Below are 24,612 nucleotides of genomic sequence, written 5' to 3'. Positions count from 1 at the left end.
TCGTTGGTGGAGTGTGGACTGAACCAACCATTCTGGGGAGTGATTTGGAACCATACCCAAAGGTTAATAAACTGTGCTTACTGACTGATCCAGCAATACCATTGTTAGGACTCTATCCCAAAGACAGCAAGTACCTCCTTCTACCAAAGAAATGAGAGAAACAGGAGTCTCAAGAAAGAAGAGCATAACTACAAGCTGAACTGTCCCATTCCTCAAAAATCCATGCAGGGGCCCACTGGCTCCTCTTCTTTTCGGGACAGGCAAGGGCAGTGGGGAGAGAGCTCTGATCTGCAGGGTTCCCGTGTACCCCCTCCTTTCCCCTCCTCTTTGCCCCCAAACTCTTCCAACTTGCCTGCTTTCCCATCCCTTCTCCAACATTCATCATCTTTCTCCTCAGAAGCAGTGGCTGCCCCTCCATTTATTAAAAAATATTCCTGTCTCCTCAAGTCCTCAAATCTAGCCTCCCTTTCTTAAGCTACTTCCTCACCACTTGCAACAGACACCTCCCCTTTCTCTCCTCTGCTTCTTTTTTTATCTTCTTACAATCTGGATTCCAGCTTCTTCATTCTGCCCAAACTGCCCTCTCTAAAGTGACCAATGATCCCTTAATGACCACATCCATGGCCTTTTCTCAGCTGTCGTTCTTGACCTCTCTGCAGCCTAGGACTCTCTTCTCCATAATAATACTATCCCCTCTAGGTTTTGGGGGCGCCCTTCTCTCTCTCTCTCTCCTCCTTCTGACTGCCCCTCTTTGTCTCCTTTGCTGGCCAGGTCATGCCTCCTAACCATGGGTGTCTCCTGAGGATCTACCCTGTACCCTCTTCCCTTCTGCTACACTCCATCAGCTCTTGTGGATTTAACAAACATCTCTCTGCTTAGTGGTACAGAGACTGCAAAACTTGGGAGTTGGGACAACCAGAGTTTGAATCCAGCCTCAGATGCTTACCAGCTATATGACCCTGGCCAAGTCACTTAGCCCAGTCTGCCTCAATTTCCTGCAGAAAGACAGGGCTTAGGAAGCCAATTTCCTTCATTACATTTGCTCCCACTTAAGGACAACCCCTGTAGCCCCTCTGACTTGGTGCAGCCCAGGCACCCCCAGACCAGAGGCAAGCAGGCCTGCATCAAGCATGCACTCACTGTGAGAATAGGCCTCCAGTCAGGCCCACACTCTCACCTTCACCCCCTCCCCATCTCCGCTGTGGTCTGAGTCCCCAGACAACAGCATTTGTTTGAGTTAATCCCATCTCCTGCCCTCCTCTCCCTGCCAAGCATCTAGAAAAGGCTAAGAGAAAGGACATTGGACAGAACTATGGATGCAAAAGGCTTCACTTGGGGCAGCTCTGGGCTGGGAACACTGGCCATGCTCACCGCCCAGCTCCTCTGCCCTCTCTCACCCACCCTTCTCCCATGTGCCACCCTTACTTCTTCCCCCCCCCCCCGCCCCGTCCTCAGTCAAGTTCCACCTTCTGCCCCAAGGGCAAGAACTGCACATGGAAAGGCCTTGAGGATCACTCACTGTACAGAGATCCTTGTACTGAAGCTTCTGGAACTTGGTGTCCGTGTTGCCTGCACATAACTCCACGTAGCCCAGGACCACCTGGAAAACGGTGTTGTGGATGGCCTGCGTAAAGTGCATGTGCAACTGGTCCATTGCGGTCTGTAGGGCACAGAAAGCCTGTCACTCGGCTGGCCGGCCAAGGTCACCCCCCCCCAACAGAGGTCCATCGCCCCAGGCTGGCGCAGGTGGGCAAGCCTCACCTGTGTCTTCCCCAGGAGCCTGTAGGCCTGCTGCACCTTGGTGTAGTGGGCCACATCAAAGTTCTTGCAGATTTTGGAGAGTGCCACATCCAACTGCTCCTGAAAGGGAGCACAGGTGAGGAGGGTCTGGACCCACCCCCAGGGAGCCCCTGGTCCTGGTCCCTGCAACTTGTAGTCTGCCTGGTCTGGAATAAACGATAAAACAAGGGGTCAGAGAGACAAAATGGTCTAAAGCCCCATCCAGAGTCAGACGTCAGCTCTGATGTGGGTGAGCTCAGAATTCAGGATTCCCAGTCACTCTGAAGCCCAGGGTTCCGCTAGCAGCCCACCCAATTCTGGGGTGGCCACACAGCTCAGAAAGTGGAGACAGGGCTTCCTGGGTGGCCTCAGTGCCCCTGAGCAGCCACAAATGTATTTAAAGCAGGATTTTCTTCTGTGGTGGGAGAAGGGACAAACGCCTTTGAGGGCCCAGTGAAGGCTTTCCCGGGGTGGCTCAAACTAGCCTTTACTGAGGTGACAGTCACTGCTGGGTCCGCTGTGCAGAGCAGCAGCTCCACCTGCGGAAGACCAGGTTCAGCTTCTGGACAGGGAGAGAAGAGGTGGACCCATGCATGTTTCTCTTGGAAAATGTTGGTGAAGGAGCCCATGCCCAGCAGGTTGGCCTGCAGCCACTTGTCTGGCCCTCGGGACAGGTGGGGGTGGAGGGCATCCTGTCGCACTATGCCGAGCTGTGCTGGGTTGGGCTGCATTGTGTTGCGTTGTGCTGGGTGAGGGTGGATGCCTCTGTGTGTGCTGAGCTGCAGGACCGCATTTTGTTGTACTGGACCAGAGTGTCCCCTCTCCCCCTCCCACCTTGGAGGTTCTGGGCCCCCCACTGACTGCCCCCAGGACCCCCCCCCCCAGTCCCAAGGTCTTCCTTCTTACTTCAATTTGCTCGAGGGTGTCCTGCAGCTTGGAGTCCAGCTCACTGTTGAACAGAAGAGACAGCTTAGAGTTTCCCGTCTTTCTGAAGATTAGTTTGGGTAGAGGTCAAAAAAGAGACCCCGACCCCACCTTGTGAGAATGTCCCTCAAGGTGGTCAGAAAGAGGAGGGGCCCTGGATACACCCAACAGGGACAGCAGCCCTTTCCAGGGGATGCCCACTAATGGGAATGAGGGACGCGAAGGGACCCAATGACCACAACCACCATCAAATGGTAAAATCCAGAGGCCTGAGACCCCATCCCTGCTCCTAATCAGAGGTGGGGGTCCCAGGTATGGAATACTGTATATCGCACTAGGCTTTTCTAGTAGGTTGGTAAGTTAGCTGAAAAGCTTTTTTCTTCCTCCTCTTTTCTTAAGACTTTAATAGAGGATCTGTGGGAGGGGGAAGGAGAGATGAAAAATGGGGGTATGTCCAAGGCAGGACATTATCTTTTAAGAACTAAAAATTGGGGGCATTCATTTATGTCAAAGTTCACAGATGTTCTCCAAGACTCTGCTCAAGGACTGGATACATGTCTTGGATCCCAAATCACTCATTTTTCTAGAGGAAAGAACCGAGGACAATCAGGAGTCCAGCCAAGCCAGACCCTGACACCAGGCTGGTTGTTAGATTGAGCCTCCCAGCTTAGGGGGAGCTTCCTCTAACTCAAGATAACCAAGGTCATTTTGCTCTTGTGCAGCCATGAAATGAGACAGGCTCAGCCTGTCATTTCCCTAGGAAATATCGAGGCGATGAGGAACATCCACAGGATGCCAGAAGGACAGCCCCGGGTGGACTGCAGCTCAACTGGGAAGCCAAGTCTGTCCCTAAGCCCAGAATCAAACACAAGGAAGAGTGGGCTAGGTATCTCTGGGAAAGGGCATTTCAAGGCACCATCTTCTTAGCATGGCTCCATCATACCAGAAATGTCATGTCAGCAGGTGGGGGACCCCAACCTCAGAAAAGGAACAGAAAGAGCCCAGTAGGGTAGGCTGGTGGGCAGGAGGGGAGGTCTCTCAGACACCTTCGATGCAAGTGAACATCTTCACCTCAATGAGTCCAAAACAACTCGTTAACTTTCCCTCCACATGCTCTCCCTGCCCCAATTCAGATTCAATAAACTGCAACAGTCTCGAGGGCCTCCAAGATCCCAAAGAAAACACTCTCCTTCAAGACCAAGTCCCCCTCTTTCAAGGCCTTCTGAGCTTCCTACACCTCACTCCTTAACACATACTCCTCGGGCCATCTCTGGGCTCTGGGCATCTTCCCTGGCAACCCCCAGACTCCTTAAGTCCCCCTTAAGATTCCATCTCCTCAGGAAGCCTTCCCCACTCCTTGATTCATTGCTTCCTTGCTTTGCCTGCTGTTCCCCCAATTAGGCTGAGAGCTCCTGGAGAACAGGGGTTGCCTTGCACCTTTTTCTTTGACCCAGCACTAAGCACAGGCCTGACATCCAGGAGGTGCTTAATAAATGCTTATAAACCATTTGACTGATTGAAGATGAAGGAGTGCAGAGTGGCCCACATGTCCCCAAACCATGGCTTCTAGAATTTCTTGCGTTCTAGGTCAGGCCCCCAGCCCAAGAGCTCACAAAGACTAGAAAGACACTAAAAATATCATGGGGACCCCCTGACCAAATGCCGCATATCTCAGTGGTACTGTGGACTGAGCAGAGGATAGCAGGGTCTTGCCATTATTTCCCAAAGAATCTTGGGGAATCCAGTCCACAAGTTTCAAAATGATAGCATCCCCTTGTTAAAAAAGACTAATTCTGGGGTGGCTAGGTGGCGCAGTGGATAGAGCACTGGCTCTGGAGTCAGGAGTACCTGGGTTCAAATCCAGCCTCAGACACTTAATAATTACCTAGCTACGTGGCCTTGGGTAAGCCACTTAACCCCATTGCTTGCAAAAACCTTTAAAAAAAAAAAAGACTAATTCTAAGAACACTAACCAGCCAATAACAGAGAAAACATCAACATTTAATGCTTCTGAAAATTTCATTGCAATGTGTCACAGACAGCACCTGCCAGAGTCGCAACAGCATTGTCTCAGTGAGAGAGGAGCCGGAAAACTAGTGACAATGCCTCCCTTGTAACAATGACTTTCTTGTAAGAAAAAACTAAATGGTGTTACAGTGTCCAGACATGGCAGAACAAAGTCCAGGCACTGGAGTCCAAAGACCAGAATTAGAATCCTCCCTTTCCTCTGCCTTTGGGGCTGCCCCAGAATGGAGGCCAAATCCAGAGCAAAGCAGACAACGAGCACTTTTTAAAACTTCTTGTTTGTTATTTCTTTCTTCCTCGTGGGTTTCTAATTTCTCTTTTCATAACATGACTAATAAAGAGATATGTTAAACACGATTTACATATGACAACCTATATCTGATTGCTTGCCACCCTGGGAAAGGGGGATGGAAGGAAGGAGAGTAGAATATGTCAAACTCAGAAGCTTAAAAAAGATGAATGTTGAAAACTTACCTTTTTTGCATATAACTGAAAAAACAAACTAGTACTTAAAAAGCAACAAAAATGAATGTTTTAAAAATTGTTTATGAGTAATTGAGGGAAAAAATAAAATAATGTATTAAAAAAAATGAAGTCTTCCATAGTCCATTAAGAAAAGGGCTGTCTCTTCCAGTGGATCTCCCTCTGGACACTGCAGCAGACCCGGGTGAATGGATATGGCTGCCAATGACTGCAGTCCCCTCCGCACCCATTCTGCAGCCTGAGCCTGACCCCCCATACCTGATGCAGCTATAGTGTCGGAATGTGCTGGCCGCTTGCTGACACTCAAGACAAAGCTGGATAGCTCCAGGATAATCTTCCTCCTTGGGGAAAACACTGGCATGAGGCTTGGCTCAGATGAGGTCAGAGCACGAACAGAGAGGCTATGGGCATGAGTGCTAGTTGGGCCCCTTCTCATAAAGTTTATCCTTACAGGGCCCACAAGGAAAGGCAGCTCCTGGTTGCTGAGCATACCCCAAGCTGAAGGCTACCTGTGGGGACCTAGAGTAGTTAGGGAAGGAGAAAGCAGAACAGGAAACTGAGGCAGGCAAGGACACAGATTTGTTTCTGAGAAGAGACAGACTATGAGGGAATAATGGCTAAGCCAATTTTGTGTCCAGGGCAAGGGGTCTCTTTCCCACCAAATGACCTACCAAGGGAGGTTTTATAACACGTGACCACCCATGTATTCAAGAACGTCACTTTAATGTAAAATGAAAAAGCACAACACTCAGAAAGAGCCTGTTTTCCCAGCCACACTGGCATGGCAGCAGGCACAGTGGATGGGCACCAGAAAGGGCAGGCCCCAAGGGCCTGTTCCAGGACATCAGGAGGAGGGCTCTCTGAAACCCCCCCAGCCCCCAGAATTGAGTGGGAATTCACCTCTCTAAAGAATCCTTGTCATAGGGCTCAATTCACAGATGGGGGGGAGGCAGGGGGAAGGGTCTCAGTGGAGCCCCTACCCATCACCTTCACTTACCTCCAGCATCTCACTCAAACGCACATCAGTTCTTTGCTGGAACAACAAACAACATCAGTGAGATCATTACTCAACTACAGCCTGGAGCAGCTGCACCCCAAACCCCAAGACCCACCAGTGTCTTTATGGTCCTCAAGGATTTCAAGAGGCCAACCAGCAGCTGGCGCTTCCTCTGGTTCGCAAGCAGGCCCAGACTGGCCTGAGTAAAACCCTCCTTTGCGATATTCAGGTGTCTAAAAGGAAGAATAAAGACATTGGCCAGGCCCACCAGCTCCGGGCTTTGTAACATGTGCAAAACCAACTTCATTACAAGGTGGCTTCCTTGACAGTCAACATGAATTAGGTGCCACAGAGACCATGGCTAGCAGTCTGGCACTGCCCAAAGAGAATCTGGCCTCTGAGGCTCTGCAACCCTTCTGGCTAGGCCCTGGCAGAGGGTGGCCAAAGTTCTTTTTCCTAAGAACGATGGGACATGCCCTGAGGAAGCTCCCTGGGGAAGCCTCATAGGAAGCATGGGATCTGTCCCCAGACCCTTCATCATACCCTGGATTAGTGGTCCAGAAGTAGACTGAGTGGCAAGAGCCTCAAAAAGAGAGTGGCCTAAGCTTTCCATTTTCACAAATGGGAGGAGAGCAGCTGCTGCACACCCTACCTTCTTCCGTTGGTGCACATGACCGTGGCCAACTGAAGGCCAGTCTGTAGGGAGGTCACTCTCTCGAGCTCCTGCAGGGAGACACAAACAGGGTCACTGCTCTTGTCTCTGGCCCCTTTCTGGCCAACGATTCTACCAGGGCAAGAACCACAAGAAAAGTGTCGAGCAAACTTCAAAGCCAGCAGCATGCCCAGGGGCCTAGGACTCACACTTTTTTACTGATTGGAGACCTGGCACCCCAAGTTGGCAAGTGGAGATCCCACTGGCTGAGGAAGGCAAGTGGCCTCCACCACTCTGCCCCAACTCCAGCTTCCGAGGTTGACTGATCAGTGAGCCCTGCTGGCCATTGGCTTCCCCAGGCCTGGGCAGCAAAGAGGCCTAGCGCTCTGGATTTAGGGTCAGAAAAATCTAGACGAGTAATATGAAAATGATCTGGAGATGACTGGAGAACTTGGTGCAGGCCCAGGTATTCGGGGAGATGCAGTCGCCAAAAAAAAACAACACACCCTCAAGTTTTCAGGAAAAAAATCAGCCCAGTAGGCCATGGCTTAAAGACTAGCTGGGAATTAGAATCAGCAAGCTTCCCATGCCTACCCTCTGAGGCAGGGAGGAAGGGAGGAGGCCAGATCCTGCCCAGACCTAAGGGAAGTCCTCCCAGGCCCCTCCAGCCCACCTGCTCCTCAGTCTGGCCCACCCCACAGCCAAGCCCCAGTCTTCCCCCAAGATTCCACAAGGATTGCCTACCTTGACATAAGCAGGCTGCTTTTCAAGGATCAAATCTGCGACTTTCTTAGAGACCTCCAAGAGCAAAGGCAGGAAGGGCAGAAGAAAGGATAGACAGATGGACAGACAGACAGAAAGGGAAAGTCTACATCAAGGACAGCTCACTGGAGGCTCCCAAAACAGGTCAAGTCTTTTTTTTGTACCCATTCTCCCCTCACCACCAACCCAAACCGGGGGCCTAGCTACCAATTGCTTCCTTGTACCCTAAACCATCCCTCCCAACTCTATAAACCTCAAAGTCATCCTGCTTTTCCAGACTGATCTGGCACCCAGGTGCTACCAAGGACCAGGGAGTCTAGTCTTGGGATGTGGGTTTCCCTCCTCCTGCCAGGCCCCACCACCCCCTAATCACAGGCAGGGCACTCAGAGTCAATAAAGTGAATAATCTGCCTCAACCAATCCTTCAGTTCTTTATAGGGGGAGGGTTTCCAAACATGAACTGAAATACCCTGGAAGTAATGAGCTGAAGGGCCCAGATCTTCCACTTTACTTCCCTGGGTCTCAGTTTCCTCATCTGTAAAATTAGAGGCTTGGGTTCAATGTCAGGATCCCGTAGCTCTGACTTCCCATGGGGAGGAGGTCTTGACCTTGCTCACACACTTCTCCAGACTCTGGATCCATGGTGGTTAATCAAGCAAGAGTCATACTATGGCCAAGAAGGCTCCTGGACCACCCCGCCTAGTCAGTGACCCCAGAGGCCTGGATTAAGTGCCCCGCCCCGACCCCTCGGGTGTCTAGAGGCAGAGGAAGAACCCTCTCCAGCTTTGAAATGAAAGGCACAGCTTCAGGAGGTCTGCACGCACTCCTGGGGGCCTGCACTCACTCCTGGGGGCCCACACTCACTCCTGGGGGCCCGCACTCACTCCTAGGGGCCCGCACACACTCCTGGGGGCCTGCATGCACTCCTGGGGGCCCACCACATGTGCCCGGCCCCAGCCGGCCTGGCCCCCAACACAGAGGACGGCAGTCACTCTGCTGCACTTACAGCAGCTTGTTGCTGTTTCAGCTTGTCTCTGTAAGCCTCCAAATCTTGCAGATTGAGAATAGGAGGGAGCTTCTGTGGGCAAAACCACCAATGGAAAGGAAGTTGTGTTGGTTTGGGGTTCCATGGTCAGGAGAGCATCTCCGCCTTCCAAACAAGCCACACTCACGCCCCAACGGGGGTTGAGAGGCCTGGGCTGACTTGCCCGCTGTTCAGCCTCAGTCCTGAATTTCTTCTGCACCGCTGGCCTTCTCTTGTCATCACACTTAATGTCCTTCAAATTCATATTGCTCTCTATCCCCCATCCTGAGCTCCCCTCTCCTTTCTTGTTCACTAACTAAAGACAACAAGGCCACAACCCATATTACCCCAGGGCACTGGTGTCATTAAAACCAGACTTAAAATTAGGGAGACCTGGATTCAAACCCCCTCAGAGATTACAGGTCACTCAGTCTAAGCCTCGGTTTCTTCATCTAAAAAATGAGGAGTGGGGCGGGGAGATAGTGTTAGATGGCTTCTAAGATTTAACATTGGAAGAATTCTCCAAGTTCTCCAACCCCTTCATTTCACAAATAAGGAAACCAAAGCCTAGGGAGATGGACCTGTCCAGAATGATGTGCTAGAAAGGGCTGGAAACAGGAGCCCAGGCACACAAAGCTCTGTCAATGCCTATCCGCCCACCCTGGCCCATCCTCATGAAGCTGCTCTGTCCCCTCTCTTACTCAGGAAACTCTCCCCACCCTACTGAGTATGAGCCTTCAGGTTACAAACCCCCCAGGATCTCTCCCAGACTGGACCATGTCCTGAAGCCATCATCATCACCAGAGCTCACATTACAGAGCCAGGCCCCACTGGCCAGGCTTCACACTAAGACTTTGTAAGCAGTATTTCATTTGATCCTCAGGACCCTGGTTATTATTACCCCCATTGTACCGGCAGTCAGAGATTAAATGATTTACCCAGAGTCACAGAGCTAGGAAATACCTGAGGGTGAATTTGAACTCAGCTCCCCTTGACTCCAGGCCCTCACTGCCAAACTCCTAGAAAAAATCTGCCTCAAAGGCCACTCATGTCTCTGCCCCTCGTGATTGAGCTCCCTGCCTCCTACCTGATACTACCTTCTCAAAGGTCCCTGAAGTTCAGCATAACCAAATGGAAATCATCCATTACCTTTCCCATAAACCCTCCACCTCCTCCCTTTCCTATTACTATGGAGGCAACTTCATCCTCTGGGCACCTCAGGTCACCGACCTAGGAATCATCCAGAGCTGACTAGCGCTCTCTACCGCCCCCCCCACTGAGAGGCTGCCAGGGCCTGTGCTTTCAGGCGTGGCACCTCGGTGCACTTCAGCCTGGTGCATTTCAACCCTGGTGCATTTCCCCTCTGGGCGTCACTTCTCATCTGATCAGTTTCCCTTCTGGTCACTTTCCCCTGTGGTCACTTCTCATCTGATCAGTTTCCCTTCTGGTCACTTCCCCCTGGTCACTTCCCCCTGGTCACTTTCCCCCTGGTCACTTTCCCTTTGGTCAGTTCTCCCTGGTCACTTTCCCTCTGGTCACTTTCCCCTCTGGTCACTTCACCTGGTCAGTTTCCCCTCTGGTCACTTTCCCCTGGTCAGTTCCCCTCTGGTCACTTTCCCCTGGTCACTTTCCCCCCCTGGTCACTTCCCTCTGGTTGCTTCCCCTGGTCACTTTCCTCTGGTCACTTTCCCCCTCACTTCCCCCTGGTCACTTTCCCCCTCACTTCCCCCTGGTCAGTTTCCCCTCTGGTCACTTTCCCCTGGTCAGTTTCCCCTCTGGTCACTTTCCCCTGGTCAGCTTCCCCTCTGGTCACTTCCCCCTGGTCAGCTTCCCCTCAGCCCAGCCCCAGTGCAGGCTTTCCACAGTCACACCTGGCCTGGTGGAGCAGACTGCTGTGGGGGGGGGGGGGAATCTACCTGCCTCAGGTTTCTCTCGACTCCTGTCCATGCTTCATTCATTTATCAAAGTGGTTTTCCTGAACTGCAGATCTGATCCCAGCACTCCCTCCACTCACAGCAGTGGCTCCCTATGGCTCTGTTGGGCACTGGAAGCCCTTATGATCTAGTCCTCTCCTCCCTTCCATATCTCCTTGAGCCTCACTGTATCCTACAGATTCTACCACTCACCAAAGCAACCTGCCTTTGCCCTGGCTGTGCTCTATGCCTAGAATGTGTTCCCTACCTGCACAAACCTCTCTCTGTCAGTCTCTCTGATACCCCACCGCTGACCCTGTCCCTGACTCTCCACCACCCCCGAGAAGAATGCCTGACACACAGACACTCTGTAAAATGAGGGGGTAGGCTGGGTCTCTTCCCAGGCTCCCACCAGTTTTTTTCAGGTTCCCACCAGCTCAGAAAGTTCAGATTTTGATCAGAGCTTTGGCTGCCCCTGCCCGTGCCCCCAAAGCAGCACTGCAACCCTCTCTACTATCAGTGCCCCCTTGCAGACCAGGCCCGAGAGCCCTGGAGCCCTCAAAGCTCCAACAGGTATAGTTCTCCACATGGGGCAAGTGAGCTCCCAGGACCTCTAAGATGGCATGATAATCATGCTTTCTTCTTAGAAACAAGGTGGGCAGGCACCACACGGGTAAAACTAATTATGCAAAGGTACCTTCTGCTAGCAGAAGCTTGATGGATCATGTGGGGATCTGGGGTTTCCTGCCCCCAGATGGCAGCCATCCCTCCAAACCTCCCACAGCACAAAGCAGGCACATAAAGGAGGCTGGGAGGCAGCTGGAGGAAGGTGAACACCAGTCTGGCAGCCTCCACCCTTGCTGCCGGGGCCCTTACCTCCATCTCATACTTCACGATATCAAATGAGTCAGTCGAGAAGTAAACGTCCTCGATGCTGTTGATGATTTCTTGTTGAGCTTGGGGGTCGATGGGCTGTTCTCGAAGCTCCCGTAATTCCTCCTTTAAAAAACCACAATGCCAAGATGACCGACCACACCTGACTGACCGACAATCCGTGCTGGGGGTAGCTCTCCCTACTCTAGGACAGAGTCCGCTGGGCCCTTGGGTCAGTCAAGAAGGTCAAGCAAGGAGCGGCTAGGTGGCGCAATAGATAGTGCACCAGCCCTGGAATCAGGAGGACCTGAGTTCAATTCCAGCCTCAGACACTTCATAATGACCTAGCTGTGTGGCCATGGGCAAGTCACTTAACCGCATTTGCCAAAGGTCAAGCAGACTCCTGAGGCCAGTCTGAGCGCAGGTCACATGCCACCCCCACCCACCTTACCACCAAGACTCACCCATTGGTCACTAACCTGATAAGCCCTGTCTCTTATATCCAACAATACAAAATGTGAATTTCTCCATAAGCCCCTAAGGGAGCAACACCAAAGGGCCCCTTCACTCCATCTGCCCCCAGGCCACCCCAGGTTTGCTTCCTATCTGTCCTGTATACACTTATTATGCACCTGTTTTCCCCCAAGAGAAGGAAGCTCCTAAAGAGAGGGTGGATCCGTCCTCAACTGGTACTCAGCACAGTCACGTCCCCCTCTGGCTATTCAACAGTAAAAGAGACCAGTGAAGGACCTGTAAGGACCCATCTTGCCCTAAATCTGTGGTCTGATGGCCCCTGACCCAGCAAGGAGGGAGCTCCCTGGCAGGGGCCTGGCCTGGTTCCCTGGGGACACAGCTCCCTGCAGTTCTGCTATTATCATCAGAAAAAATTCCCAGGTTATCAGACTTTTTTACTAAATCATTTCTAATTAAAATAAACAAAAATGAAATGGCTAATTAAAAGGTCATTGTTGTCACTGCACAGAGACTGCATTCATTCTCCTCAATGCACATGATGCTCTATAACAAAGGGAGGGAAGTAGATGAAGGTCTAGAAATTTATCTAATAAGTCACAAATGTACACAATAACCTAATAGGAAACTCCTGAATTTGAGATTTGGGCCCAAAGCAGAAAAGTTCCAAGGAGGGGGCCTAGGAGCCTAAGGTCCAACTATCTCCAAGGGAGGGGGTTCTGGCAAGAGGGAATGGGGCTGGGCTTGGGCAGGGACCAGCTGCTGGGGCTCTCTCATCTGGACACGGGATTCAGGGGCTAGGAAGCAGCAGCGTAACAGACCCACACCCACAGGTCCAGGTCACCCCCTAGCCAGGGGATTTTCAACCTTCCTTCCACACAGTGCAAAAGTCAGAGCACTCCTGGAAGAACCAGCCAACCTATCAACAAGGACTTCCGCTGAACCTTCCATGAGTGTTTGGAACAGAATCCAAGGGCCTCCCCCAAGGGCTCCCCACAATCTAACAGAGGAGACTGTACCCACAGGGTGTGGGTGCACGTGTGTGTGTGTGTGTGTGCTGGGGAGGTCAAGCAGGAAAAGCCTCCCACCTCACTGGCTCTAGAGCTGAAGGAAAAGAGGGGCTAAAACTCCAAGAGACAGGGCGGGGGGGAGGGTTGTCCAGGAATGAGATGAGGTGCCACGTGCGTCTGAGAACAGACAGAACAAAGAAGAACAATGTACAATGTACAAAGGTGGCTGAGACAGGCTCAGGTCGGGTCATTTGCCACCAGTGAAGGACAAGGTCAGTCCTGCTCCACAGGAGGGTCCATGATGAGGCTACTGTGAAGAGGATCCAGGAAAGGGGCTCTTAAAAGAAATAACAACCAAATGGACAAGGGGATAGGAAGGCATCCAGGACAAGCCCCAGGAACGATCTCAGAGACAAGCTGAGGAATACCTGAATGGGAGCTACTTGAGGGCAGGCATCCTGGTAGGAACATGGGCCCTCGTCAGCTTGCTGTAACACAGCAGGGTTTGCCTGTCACAAAACCCCATACTTGAAGCTCTCTGAAAAACTAATCTAAAGCTCATGACTACCTTTAAATAACATTCAAAATGGCTACCAGAAAGGTCATGCTACCTTATAAAAATGCAAAGAAAAACAGATGTCAACCAAGGTGCCATGGCTGATCTCAGACAGAACGAATGCATTTAGGACGAGGAAGGACGCCATCGAGCGGGGAAACCTTTCAACTTAAACTTTCTGCTAAGGCTTGGCAGTGACAACACAGCTAGCAGAACAGCAGTGGTGTCTCCAAAGAAAGGTAAAATGTTTGGACACAAAGTGATCAATATGGAAAGGCTGATGACATTCCGCCTGGACATCCTACAGTGGACCCCCCCCACCGAGGGAGAGGGAGAGAATTTGGAATTCAAAACTTTAAAACAACAACAAATGTTTAAAATTACTTTTATGTGAAACTGGGAGGAGGGGGGAAATATTTTTTGTAAAGAATTGTAAATTGTAACAATCACATGAAAAATGCTCCCAAGCATTTAGTACAGTCACACACATCCTTGGGCCAATCATGTGGGAAGGGTTCTAGATTTAAGACCCAGGAATGTGTTCAGCACTTTCCAATGATTATCCCACAGCTGATCATCCTAACAACCTAGGAAGGAATGTACTGTTATTATCACTATTTTTACAGATGAGGAAACTAAGACAAAAAGAGGTGACGTGACTTGCTCAGAGTCTTGCAGCTAATAAGAGTGTGAAATAGGATTTGAACTTCTGGTTTCCTGGGGCCAGGGTGAGCTTGCCACACTTTGGTGCCTCTACAACTCAGGCATCTTGATCCTCTTTTTTGGTCTTTAAACAAATAGTATTTGATGGGAGGGGAGGGATACTTAGGGAAACTATGGAGATACTGAAAAAAAACATCAAAACATGTAAGAATAAATACATCATTTGTTCCATCATTTCAGTCGTATCTGACTCTCCCAGACACATTTGCGATTTACTTGGACAAGATACTAGAATGGTTGGTCATTCAGGTGGTGCAGTGGACAGAGCACTGGCCTTGAAGTCAGGAGGACAGGAGTTTGAATGTGACTTCAGACACTTGACTCTTACAGGCTGTGTGTGTCCTAACCCTGTCTCGCATCCAGGGCCACCTCCAACTAATCCTGACTCATGTCTGGCCACTGGACCTAGATGCTCTGGAGGAGGAAAGTGAGGCTGGTGACTTAGCACAGCTCCCCCTCACTCAAATCCAATTCATGTGCTCGTCATGACAGCACGTCACCTCCCTGGTGTTGTGGTCTTCTTTGAGAAAGAAGGATAAAACATTATGTTACAGGTGAGGCACTGAAGCAAACAGTTAAGTGACTTGACCAGGGCGACACAGAAAGGAAGCATCTGAGGCCACATAGGAGCTCAGGTCCTGCTGACTCTAGATCTGCCCAAATGACTCCCCTCTTTATGGTTCTTATCTTCCCTGAAAGAGCAGAAGGATGGTCAGCTCGGGATGGGATTCATCAGGAGCCGGATCCCGGTCCTCCAGAGACGGACCAGAGACAGATCAGAACCGCAGGAGCCCATGGCCCGCGGCCCAGCTGAGCCCAGATCTGGAGCTCTTCTCATGCTCAGACAGAGCAAAGCTGGGGAAGGATCAGTGGGTGATTGCCAGTTGTAGGTCTTTATCATTCACTGTAGGAATACTGGGGAGGCATAAGGGGTCCTGAATAAGTGAAGCTGCAGTCTTCAATGATTAGATTAGAGTCTTAACTAAAAACACAGGAAGACCCACGTAGTGAACTCGTCACCGAAGCGACAAGCAGAGGGGTTGCTGGGAGAGGGTGAGGGCTGACCAACCACTCCTGGGGGTCCTTTCCTTCCCCAGCCTCAGTTTGCCCAGCTCTAAAGTGTGGCCCCACCCCACCCCTTGCTGGGGCCGAGGTCTCCACCAGAGGGGTCCTGTGTGAGGTGGTCCAAACTACACTGGGCTCCTGATGCCCTCTGGTGGGCATCCGAACTAAGACAGGATGGGTGGGACCCAGGGCAGGCCAGGTGCAGACTGCCCAGCCAAGTGTGCTGCCCCCCGGGCGCTTCCAACCCAGAAGGGCCCGGACAGGTCACCATCATTCTAGCCGAAAGGGAGCCACAGCTGGAGAGGCCGGCGGCAAGGCCGGCCCTGGCTCCAGCCGCACGCACACCCCCCTGGCGAGTCCCCGCTTCACCAGGCAGCTCTCCGGGGTTCACACAGCGGGGGGGGGGGGTCCTCACTCTGAGCCTGCTGCCTCAGTTGCCCCACATGTAAAATCCCAGGGATCCCAGAGGACAAGAGCGCCTGGGGGGGCAGCTGCCTGGCCCCCCATCAAGCGGTCACTCAGTGACACTTCAGCCTTCGGCGCCCTCCTGGGGGTCCCCTCGCCCAGCCCCGGGGTCTCTCGCGTTCCCGCACTCTGCCTCAGTTTCTTCCAGTGTACAGTGGGGTCCAAGAGCCCCCGCGTGGGCATCAGCCGCGGGGGGAGGCGCTGGGGCGGCCTCGCTCCTACCTTGCTGGGCAGCCGGAGGTTCTCGATGGGGCTCAGCTCCCCGACGCCGTCCTGGGGGCTCTTGAGACCCTGAAACAGGGGATTCGGGGCTAAAAGGGCCTCCCGCCCCCGCCCCCCCCACGGCCCCCCTTGCGGGCCCCCCGCCCCACGCAGGCCGGGCCGCAGCCGCCCCGGCGGGGACACCCGGCCCAGCCCACGGGCGCCCCGCGCCCCCCGCGCCCCCCGCGCCCCCCGCGCCCCCCGAGCCCGCGCCCCCGCCTCACCTGACGGGCCATGAGGGACTTGATCTTCTGCATGGCGGCGCGGGGGGCGCGGGGGGCGCGGGGGCGCGGGGGGCGCGGCGGAGGCCCGGCGTCGGAAGGGGACCCTCGAGTCAGGCCCCGCGCCCACCGCCCCCAGAGCCGCACCAGGAAGCCATGGTGGACGCTCACGTGACCCGCAGCGGGGGCATGCGCGGGGCATGCCGGGAAGCGTAGTTCCCGCCCGGTACGCGAGAGGCGAGCTCGAACGACAACTCCCACGATGAACTACAACTCCCGAGAGGCACCGCGCGAAGGGCGACGCCGACGGGGGCCCGCGCGTCCAAACTGAGCCCCCAGAGGGGAAGGCCCGGAGGAAGGAGGGCGGGGCTAAAGCGGAGGGGCGGGCCCTGCCGAGGGTGGGGTCCCAGGACCCTGCCTGCCCCACCGCCCCCCGCCCCAGCTCTGCCCAAGGGGCCCTCAGCCCCCCATAGGCACCCCAGCTCCACCCCCACACATGCCACCTTCTGATTTCCAAAGGGACCCCTGGTCTTCAGAGAGGAGATCAGAAACACCCCTTCCCCCCTCTCCTAACACCCCCTCCCCTTCTGCCCTCCCTCCCCCTCCCCCCTCTTCTCAGCCACCTTCAGAGTCTTGGCCTTGGCCAGAGGGCTCAAAAGCAGGGTGAGCCCTTTGGTCAAGGTGAGGGTCTGAGTTTAGAACCAGCACCCAGACGAGCTGGCTGTGCCAGGCTGCAGGGACCCGGCCCGTTCTGTCTCCCAGCTCTCCTTTGCACTCTGAAGTCCCTGGAGAGGCCCCTCCAGTAAAGCAAAGGGTGCCTCTTGGGGTGCCTAGGGGCCTCCCCTCCCCCAAAGCAGAATCTGCCAGGGCCTCCAGCGCTGCCCCACCCTGCCCGCCCCAGAGACCACCAGGCAGTCAGCACCATCAGGCTTCTCTTGACAAAGACAATCCACAAAGGGCCCACCCTCAGGGAGCCCCCAGTCTGCTGAGAAGGGGGCCGACTTCCCCTCCCTACACACTCCACAGACTTAAGCCAGGCCACCCCCTACCTCCGGCCCCCTCAGCGTCTCTCAGTTGGGTTCCCACACTCCGGGGGGGGGGGGCAGGTTTGGGGCTGCTCCAGGACTGCAGGCCACCAGGGCAGGCTCCAGCCCTCCTCAGGAGCCACAAGGTGGCCGAGCAAATGCACATTGAAAACCAGAATTGAATCTGATCAGAGCTATTGTCTTTGGTGGACTTTAGGGTCTTGGGAGCAGGGAGATACGGGGAGGAGGAAACCGTGGCCCAGAGAGATGAGGGGCCCCAGGGCAGGGCTCTCTCCTGTTCACTGACCACCACTCTGCCCAGCCTCCACCTGCCAGGAGGAAGTGGGCCCATGAAAGCACCACCTTAGCCCCCCGAGACTGGCCTACAGACCCTGGCAACCCAGAGAAGTCAGGGGCCCTGGTGATGTGGAGCAGCACCCTCCGCCTGCCAGGTGTTCAGCCCTCCCCTGTCCTTTGTGTACACACACACACACACACACACACACACACACACACACACACACACACGCAATATTCAAATCTCTGAGGGAAGAAGGTGGTTATCTCGGGGCTCATTTCCCTAACAAATCAATCCACAGCTGTCAGCCTGACCGAAGGGCCATCAGGAGCAGGGCCTGCCTTCATTGGTCCCTAAGCTGGCATGGAGCCCACCGACTGCCCCAGGAACTCGAGGGGCATCCTGCACTTCCAGCTCTCCTGCCTGCTTCTAGGTAAGCCCCTCACAGCCCACTGATTGCTCATGTGTTGCATGGGGCATGGGCTCAGGAGTCAGCCCCTCTGCTCTCCTTTCTCCCAGGAGCCATTGGGGTGGCTCAGTCAAGGGTCAGGCTGGGAATGAGACTACAGGGCTAGCCAGGAGCTGGCAGCACCCCTGGCAAATGGTCCTGGGTCTGGAGGCAGGAGAGCCAGTGGCAAGAATGAAGAGTCCTCCTTCCCTATACATGGGGTCTTGGGGGAGCAGCCCCAAAGAATGTCCACGCCCAGACAGCAAGCCCTCCACCCAAAAGAGACTGTTTTTCTTCCCAGAGGAACCTGGCAAGGTCTTTCTCACTTCCCTTTCTGTCATAGCAGTCAATGGCATCTACCATCCCCCTTTTCTCCCTGCTGCCTGGCCTCCTTGAGCCCCCCCAAGGGTCCCTAATATGAAAATGAAATGGACAAAGAGGTCACCCCTGGGAAAAGTAGGGGCTGCCCAGCTGAGCTTTAGTCCTGGAGGCTTCTCCAATGGCCCCATCAGGGTTCAAGGGCTCTGAGGATGGATCTGGGATACCTGAGTCCTAGAGAAACCACAGATCTGGTCACCCAGGACCCTTCCAGGAGTGCCAGATATTGAAACTTCTTCAAGGACTCAAAGGATCAACCCCTCTTATGGAGTCAAGCCTCTGGGACACATGAAAGAGAGCAAAAGAGCCTGCCCAGGCCATGTCCATGGGCATCCCCACTTGGCCACACTGTTCTGGGCCATGGCAGAAGACTAGTGTGAGAGGACCGGGGCTTGGGGGTGAGGGAATGGAGTCGGGGGCGGTGGCCTCACTTCCTTGGCTTTGGACCCTGAGCTCCTCACTGCCCTCCTGTGGCCTGGGTCAATAAACAACTATTGACAAAGCTCTTGGCCAAGCCAGGGGCTTAGGAAGAAAGGCAAAAAGCAGGGCCAGCCTCAAGGAGCTCCCAGCTTGAGGGGGAGAAGACAAGGGCACCCACAGAGGCCAACTACGCTACCCCCAAGATCAATAGGACTTAATTGACAGAGGGAGGAGCATTACCCCAAAAGGAACTAAGATTTTAGTTGGGACTGGAAGGAAGCCTGGTAGAGAGCATTCCAGGCATGGAAGGGGGGTTAGGGGGTATGTTGGGGGGAAGGGGAGTGTTGGGAGCTCGATGGAGAGACTAGAGGCAGACAGAGCCCCCCCCCCCAGGTACTGTAGTAAACCAGGGGTGAGGAGTGAAGATCAGTAACTGAGAAAAGAAAAGAAAGCCAGCCACCTTGCTATCATTGAAAATGGGGTACGAGGTCCTGAGGTATTGGAGCTGAACCCTAGGTGGGAGCAATAGAGGTGGCCAGAGGGGCAGCAATAGAGGATGTGGGTGGGAGAGGCTTTGGGTACTGACCACACACTGATGTCTAACCAGACCTTGGCAGCCTGGAGAACCAAGGTTGTTCCTCCAAAAGCCTCCCCAGATTTTCCTCCCCCCCTCATCATCCCAAAGCACTTTAGGGGCCTCTGGAGTATCCATCCTAGAAGATGCTGTATTCTGATTGGGTATCTATCATGTCGCTCTTGGAGAGGAGGGCCCCCCAGGCCTGCCCTACTTGACTCTGCTGCCTATCCAGGTCCTGTTGTTTGGGATGGGGAGGAAGGGAGACACTGGGGGTCTTGAAGAATCTCCAATCCTCTCTGCAGCCCACTTTACTGTTGGTCAACCCAGAAAATCCTTGACTTGGAGAAGTCCAGGGATGGAATGGGAATCCATTTTCTACTTGATCCTTTTGCCAAGACAGAAAATCCTCCATCACCAGGTCCCCACTTCTGGGCCTGGCTCTGCCCAGAGATTTACTCCTTCCCCTGTTCCTTCACTTATTAAGTGCCTACTGTTTCTGTGAAGGCACCAGATTTGGCAGCAGATGGAGAGGGGCAGGCAGGAGGCCCCAGCCTGAGATGAGGTGGACTCCCAGGCTCTATTCCTTCTCCCAAGATCCTGATCTTTGGGCCCCATTGGCTACCCCTTGCAGGAACTCTATCTGAGGAGACCTAGTCAAAGGGGCTGCAGAAGAGTCACTGACAGTCATTGGAACCCTGTCCAAGCCCCATAGGAGGCATTGTGATGCCTGGGGTAGGAGTGGAGGGGCAGGGGCTGGGGCTGGGGCTGGGGGCAGGGGAAGGGCTGGGGGCAGGGGCAGGGTTGAAAGGCAGTGAGGTGTGGAGCAGTGTGAGGTTTAGGCAGTGCAGCCCTCCCCAGTCCACCTCACCCACATCCCACAGGAGAGGTTCAAGGCCAGCCCCTGATACTGGTAGGGAGTGGACTTGGGCTCCAGCTGCTTTGTCTTTAGGGCCTAGGGAAAGGAGGAAAATGCCCCCCCCAGCCCAGCTCCAGGATCTCAGGGAGCTTCATGAATCTGTCTCTCTCTCTCCCTCCCACCCCCCCACCTCCTGCAGAGTTTGTTTTCTATCAACAGATGGGGAGGGCAGGGCCATGTTTGAGGCCCCAGGTGCCCATAGATCACTTTGGGAGGGGCAGGAGATGAAGGGGCCCCACATCATGTTTATATTTAATACAGGGTTGTGCGAGCTCCCAGAGCTTTGTTTGCTGGAAAACAGACAGAGAGGGTGGAGGAAGACTCAGGTCCTTGACCAGCCCTAGGCTCTGGCTAGGCAGAGGAGCCAGGGCCCACTGCTCTACTGCTCTGCCCTGGCAGCCATCCCAAGGAGCTGGAGGCAGCCAGCTACCTGACTATAGCAACAGAGGTTAAAACCAGCAGTGCCCACTGCACCTTTAAATGCCTCCACACTCCCACCTGGAGCTTGGAGCTGGAGCCCAAAGGTGGTGTCCCTGGTAACAGCCCACAGAGCCCTTGACATGATGGGCAACCCCAAGAGTTCCTGGGGCTTCACCCTGGGGTCTCTGGCTCTCCCACTCTACTCTCCCATCACTGTCTCTGGGCTTCCCACCCCAGATTCTCAGTATCTCCAGTCAGAGAAAATACTGATGCCAGGCCACAATAGACAATGATGAGGCTGGGTGCTTGGAGTTCTTTGTTTGAAGCCAAATCCACCCCAGTTCCTCACTGATATATTGCTGGAAACCCCCATTTAAAAGGTCACTTATGGATTTGTTTTCTTATGATTTTGGAAAAAACCCATCATCAAATTTAATGTGTTCAGAAACACTCCTGATGCCAAAGTTGAGCTTAAGAGAAAAGAAGTTGTTGTTCAGTCCTGGAAGACTCATAGGGAAGTCCCTGGGGGTTTTCTTGGCAGAGATCCTGGAGTGGTTGGCCTCTTCCTTCTCCAGCTCATTTTGCAGATGAGGCATCTGAGGCAAACAAGGGTGAAGTGACTTGTCCAAGATCACACAGATAGGAAGTGTCTGAGGGTGTATTTGAACTCAGGAAGAGGAGACTTCCTGACTCCAAGTCCAGCAATGTCATAGCCTCTCAGGAACACCCTTCACCTCTTTGTCATCATCATCAGCACCAAATCCCCAAAGCTCACTGAGGCAGAGCCTGGCAGCAGCTCCTTGGAAGAGCTGGAGACTCAGCAAGTAAGTCTGGGCCCAAATCATCCTAGCTCCTGACCTTTAAGGTTCTGGAAGCACAGTTCATCCATTATTTCCTAAGAATCCTGGGAGGTTGTTGTGATTATTAGCCCCATTGTACAGAGTAGGGAAGCCCAGGGACTTGTCTAGGGATATACAGCTAGGAAGGAGTCAAGGCAGGATTTCTGACTTCAAGTCCTAAACTCCATCCACTGCATCACCAGCCCCTGAAAGACTCTGCCAAGTAAGCCAAGAGCAGCCCATGTTTACCTGGTGGTCCATTGGTTCTGGGAGAGTCTGGAAGGAAGGCACAGCTGGTGGCCAGATCCTCCTCCCCACCCCCTCACAGCAGAACAGTTCATGGGTCACACCCCTGGGCCCAAATCACCTTGTGTCTGGGCCTAAGGTCAGCGGAATGGGCCTCTGGCCCACCAGGTTTCCTCCTTTGCTTCCTGCAGTTTTTATCAGATTGAGAAGTTGGTAGCTAAGTCGTACTTGCCCAGGGCCCACACCTTGGGAAAAGTGGCCCTGTGGAGGCAGAGATCTGACTCTGCCTTCATTCATAGTGTGTGTCTCTCTTGCTGACCCCTGGCCTCTTCATGTCTGAGTCCAGGAGGCTGGTCTGTCCTCTCTGAACAGGCACCAAGGAAGTCTGGACAGCCAGGAGCCTTCTTCCTCCTCGTCCTTAACCTTTCTGTCCTTCACCCTGTGCTGCAGAATCCTCCTGGTTCAGCTCAGGGTCCCGGTCCCCAGAAGGGCTGCCGCTGAAGGAGGAGGAGGTGCGGCTGTGGCGATTGTTGTTACACTGTTACACTGTTCCAATTGCTGCTGCCACACTGTTAGAATTGCTGCTGCTACACTGTTGCTGCTGTGGCTGCCACACTGTTACAATTATTGCCGCTATAACTGCTATTGCTGTGGCTGCCACATTGTTACAATTACTGCCGCTACACTGTTACTGCTGCAGCTGCCACACTTACAATTGATGCAGCTACACTGTTACTGCTGCGGCTGCTGCTGACTGAATCTCTCAGTCTTGCCTCTAAGAACATCTAGGACCATTTTCCATTTCTAGCTCAGAAGTCTTAGAGCCGTGAGCACTGTGGTCCATGGAACTTCCTCACAGAGGAATCCTAGGTGCTAGAAAAGGGGCACAGAGTTTAGGGGTGCCCCCAAGACATCAGGGATACCTCTCTACTCTCAGTTGAGATCAGATTGCTTCCTCCCAAAATGATCAGGTGAGAATCATGAAGTCTGCCAGAACACTCCATAAAGGCCAGGGACTTCCTGATGGCCCCATTTCCCTCCTTCCTCTCCAGTCCTCTTAGCCTTCACTCTCCAACATGGAGTCTTTGTCCCAGGGTCCCTAGCCTCCATGAACAAGTCCCTCCATCTCTGCTCTGTTCTCTGACTGATCCCAGGCCTGCTCCCACTACAGACCTCCCTGGATTCCTTGAAGTCCCACCTGAAATCTTATTTCTCCACCCCTTCCCATTTAGGGTCTTCCCTGAGTTAGGTGTTCCCTAGTTTTCCTGTCCATAGCTTATTTGGACTTAGGGGGTCTCTGCCAGAGGGTAAGTGCCCTTTTTGGATCCCCAGCACTAGGCACAGGGCCTGTACATGGGTAGCCCCTTATAAGTTTATTAGTGAGGGGTATTTACCACAATGGTAAAGCAAAAATGATTGGTACAAAATAATCCCACAAAAGACCATGATGTCTTCTCCCCCAGTGAGCAGTGAGAGGCTCAGTCAATGGGGCTTGGGGGTGCAACCATCAGTAGACCCATTGTCCTCCTCCCCCTTGTCCCTCTGATGGAGATTTCAGGAGGCTGCCAGCTCTCAGATCCAGAAAGGCCAAAAAGATCACTGGTAACACACAGGGCAGGGCAAGACAGAGGTCCAGTTAAGCACTGGGCTTCTCCAAGGCCTTCAGAGGGGGGTGTTCTAGGAGAGGCCAGTGTATGTGGGGTGGGGGCTGCTCCTTCCCCTTTGGTGTCCACCTGCACCCAGCTCTCCCCAGGGGCTCCCACCAGTTCTCCTGACTCCAAGCCAGGATCTTAGGATCTTTCCACTCTCTTGAGTCCTTCTCAGAGACACCTTGACTGGACAGCAGAATGGATGAGGAGGAAATTAGGAGAGCAGCCTGACAGTTGCCTGCCCTCTAGTCAGGGTGTCCTGTGTAATCAGGTGCTCAGACACCTAGCCAGCATTTATTAAGTGCTTACTGTGTACCAGAAATGTGCTAAACACTGGAGGTCTAAAGAAAGGCCAGCTAGTCCCTGCTCTCAAGGGGGAGAGACCAAGAATCTGGAAAGGCTCCCTGTCAATGATGGGATTTTATCTGAGGAGAATGAAGAGGAAGAGATGTATCCTTTGCTCTTCTTCAGGCCATCCTCTGTCCCACTCTGGCTGGCCATGGGCTGGTGGGGACCTTGTGAAGGTCCTTCCTGAGAGAGGACACAGAATGGTGACATCAAAGGTCAGTGCCCCATTGTCTACAACCCATGCCATGATGCAAATCAAGAGCACAAGTTGTCTGGGTCTGGGTCAGAGTCTCCCTGGCCCATGTTCACCTTCCAGAAGAGTGGCTTAGTCAATGAATCTAACTCCTCATTGTCCATCTGATTGGTCTCTGATGGGCTGTGGTTGTATCTTTGTCCAAAGTTGCCAGAGACCCAAAGAGGACTGACAGATAGGGCTTTATTTTATTCATTTATTGGGAGAGGGACATGACTCAGAGTTGAAATATTGGAACTGGAAGGTGATGAGTTTGCAGCATTTCTTAAGGTTTGTCCATTTGTTTTCTTTTTTCATCATTCCAAAAGTGCTATACTGTTTTGTTATTGGGAGTTTATTGCTTCCAAGAAGGCTGCCCTCCTCTACCCAAAAGGAGCCATTGAACCTAAATCCAAAAAAGGGGAAAGGGAGGTAATGGTGTTGTTTACATATAAATGATGTCATTTTAAAATGAGATATTTTTGTATCCTGCCCCTTAACATTGTTCCTTTTCCTTTGAGGGTTAAGAAGGTGTTTTTCCATTTCCCCAGGGGCCAGGACTTAGGAGAGGGGTGGAGTTTTTCTTGGGTACTGACTTAAGATCACTCAAAT

The 24,612-nt window shown here is 53.2% G+C and overlaps 2 protein-coding genes across 5 annotated transcripts in view; one reads left to right on the top strand and one right to left on the bottom strand.

Moving 5' to 3' along the window:
* The window catches only part of VPS50 (VPS50 subunit of EARP/GARPII complex), a 53,211-nt gene extending 36,833 nt beyond the window's left edge, over positions 1-16,378 (bottom strand). For 2 of the 4 annotated variants that reach the window (XM_074199364.1, XM_074199367.1), the window contains exons 1-13: positions 16,208-16,378; positions 15,945-16,013; positions 11,436-11,558; positions 8,629-8,700; positions 8,092-8,157; positions 7,605-7,658; positions 6,861-6,931; positions 6,324-6,441; positions 6,209-6,244; positions 5,470-5,552; positions 2,686-2,728; positions 1,762-1,860; positions 1,520-1,660 (exon numbers count right to left, since the gene is read on the bottom strand). In XM_074199364.1, the coding sequence (XP_074055465.1) occupies positions 1,520-1,660; positions 1,762-1,860; positions 2,686-2,728; positions 5,470-5,552; positions 6,209-6,244; positions 6,324-6,441; positions 6,861-6,931; positions 7,605-7,658; positions 8,092-8,157; positions 8,629-8,700; positions 11,436-11,558; positions 15,945-16,013; positions 16,208-16,240 (1,008 nt within the window). In that variant the 5' untranslated portion in view covers positions 16,241-16,378. The remainder of the gene's footprint in view (positions 1-1,519; positions 1,661-1,761; positions 1,861-2,685; positions 2,729-5,469; positions 5,553-6,208; positions 6,245-6,323; positions 6,442-6,860; positions 6,932-7,604; positions 7,659-8,091; positions 8,158-8,628; positions 8,701-11,435; positions 11,559-15,944; positions 16,014-16,207) is intronic. The other 2 variants (XM_074199365.1, XM_074199366.1) reach the window with 2 other exon arrangements.
* A 119-nt stretch (positions 16,379-16,497) lies between these two features.
* Positions 16,498-24,612, top strand: part of HEPACAM2 (HEPACAM family member 2) — a 31,612-nt gene continuing 23,497 nt past the window's right edge. Inside the window, exons 1-2 of the mRNA XM_074199362.1 lie at positions 16,498-17,681; positions 17,829-17,960. Of these exons, the coding sequence (XP_074055463.1) occupies positions 17,891-17,960 (70 nt within the window). The 5' untranslated portion in view covers positions 16,498-17,681; positions 17,829-17,890. The remainder of the gene's footprint in view (positions 17,682-17,828; positions 17,961-24,612) is intronic.

The sequence above is a fragment of the Macrotis lagotis genome, chromosome 8 (assembly GCF_037893015.1).
Source record: "Macrotis lagotis isolate mMagLag1 chromosome 8, bilby.v1.9.chrom.fasta, whole genome shotgun sequence".
In the NCBI taxonomy this organism is placed as follows: domain Eukaryota; kingdom Metazoa; phylum Chordata; class Mammalia; order Peramelemorphia; family Peramelidae; genus Macrotis; species Macrotis lagotis.
The sequence above is the reverse complement of the archived record's forward strand: the minus strand, read 5'-3'. Positions and strand labels throughout refer to the sequence as shown.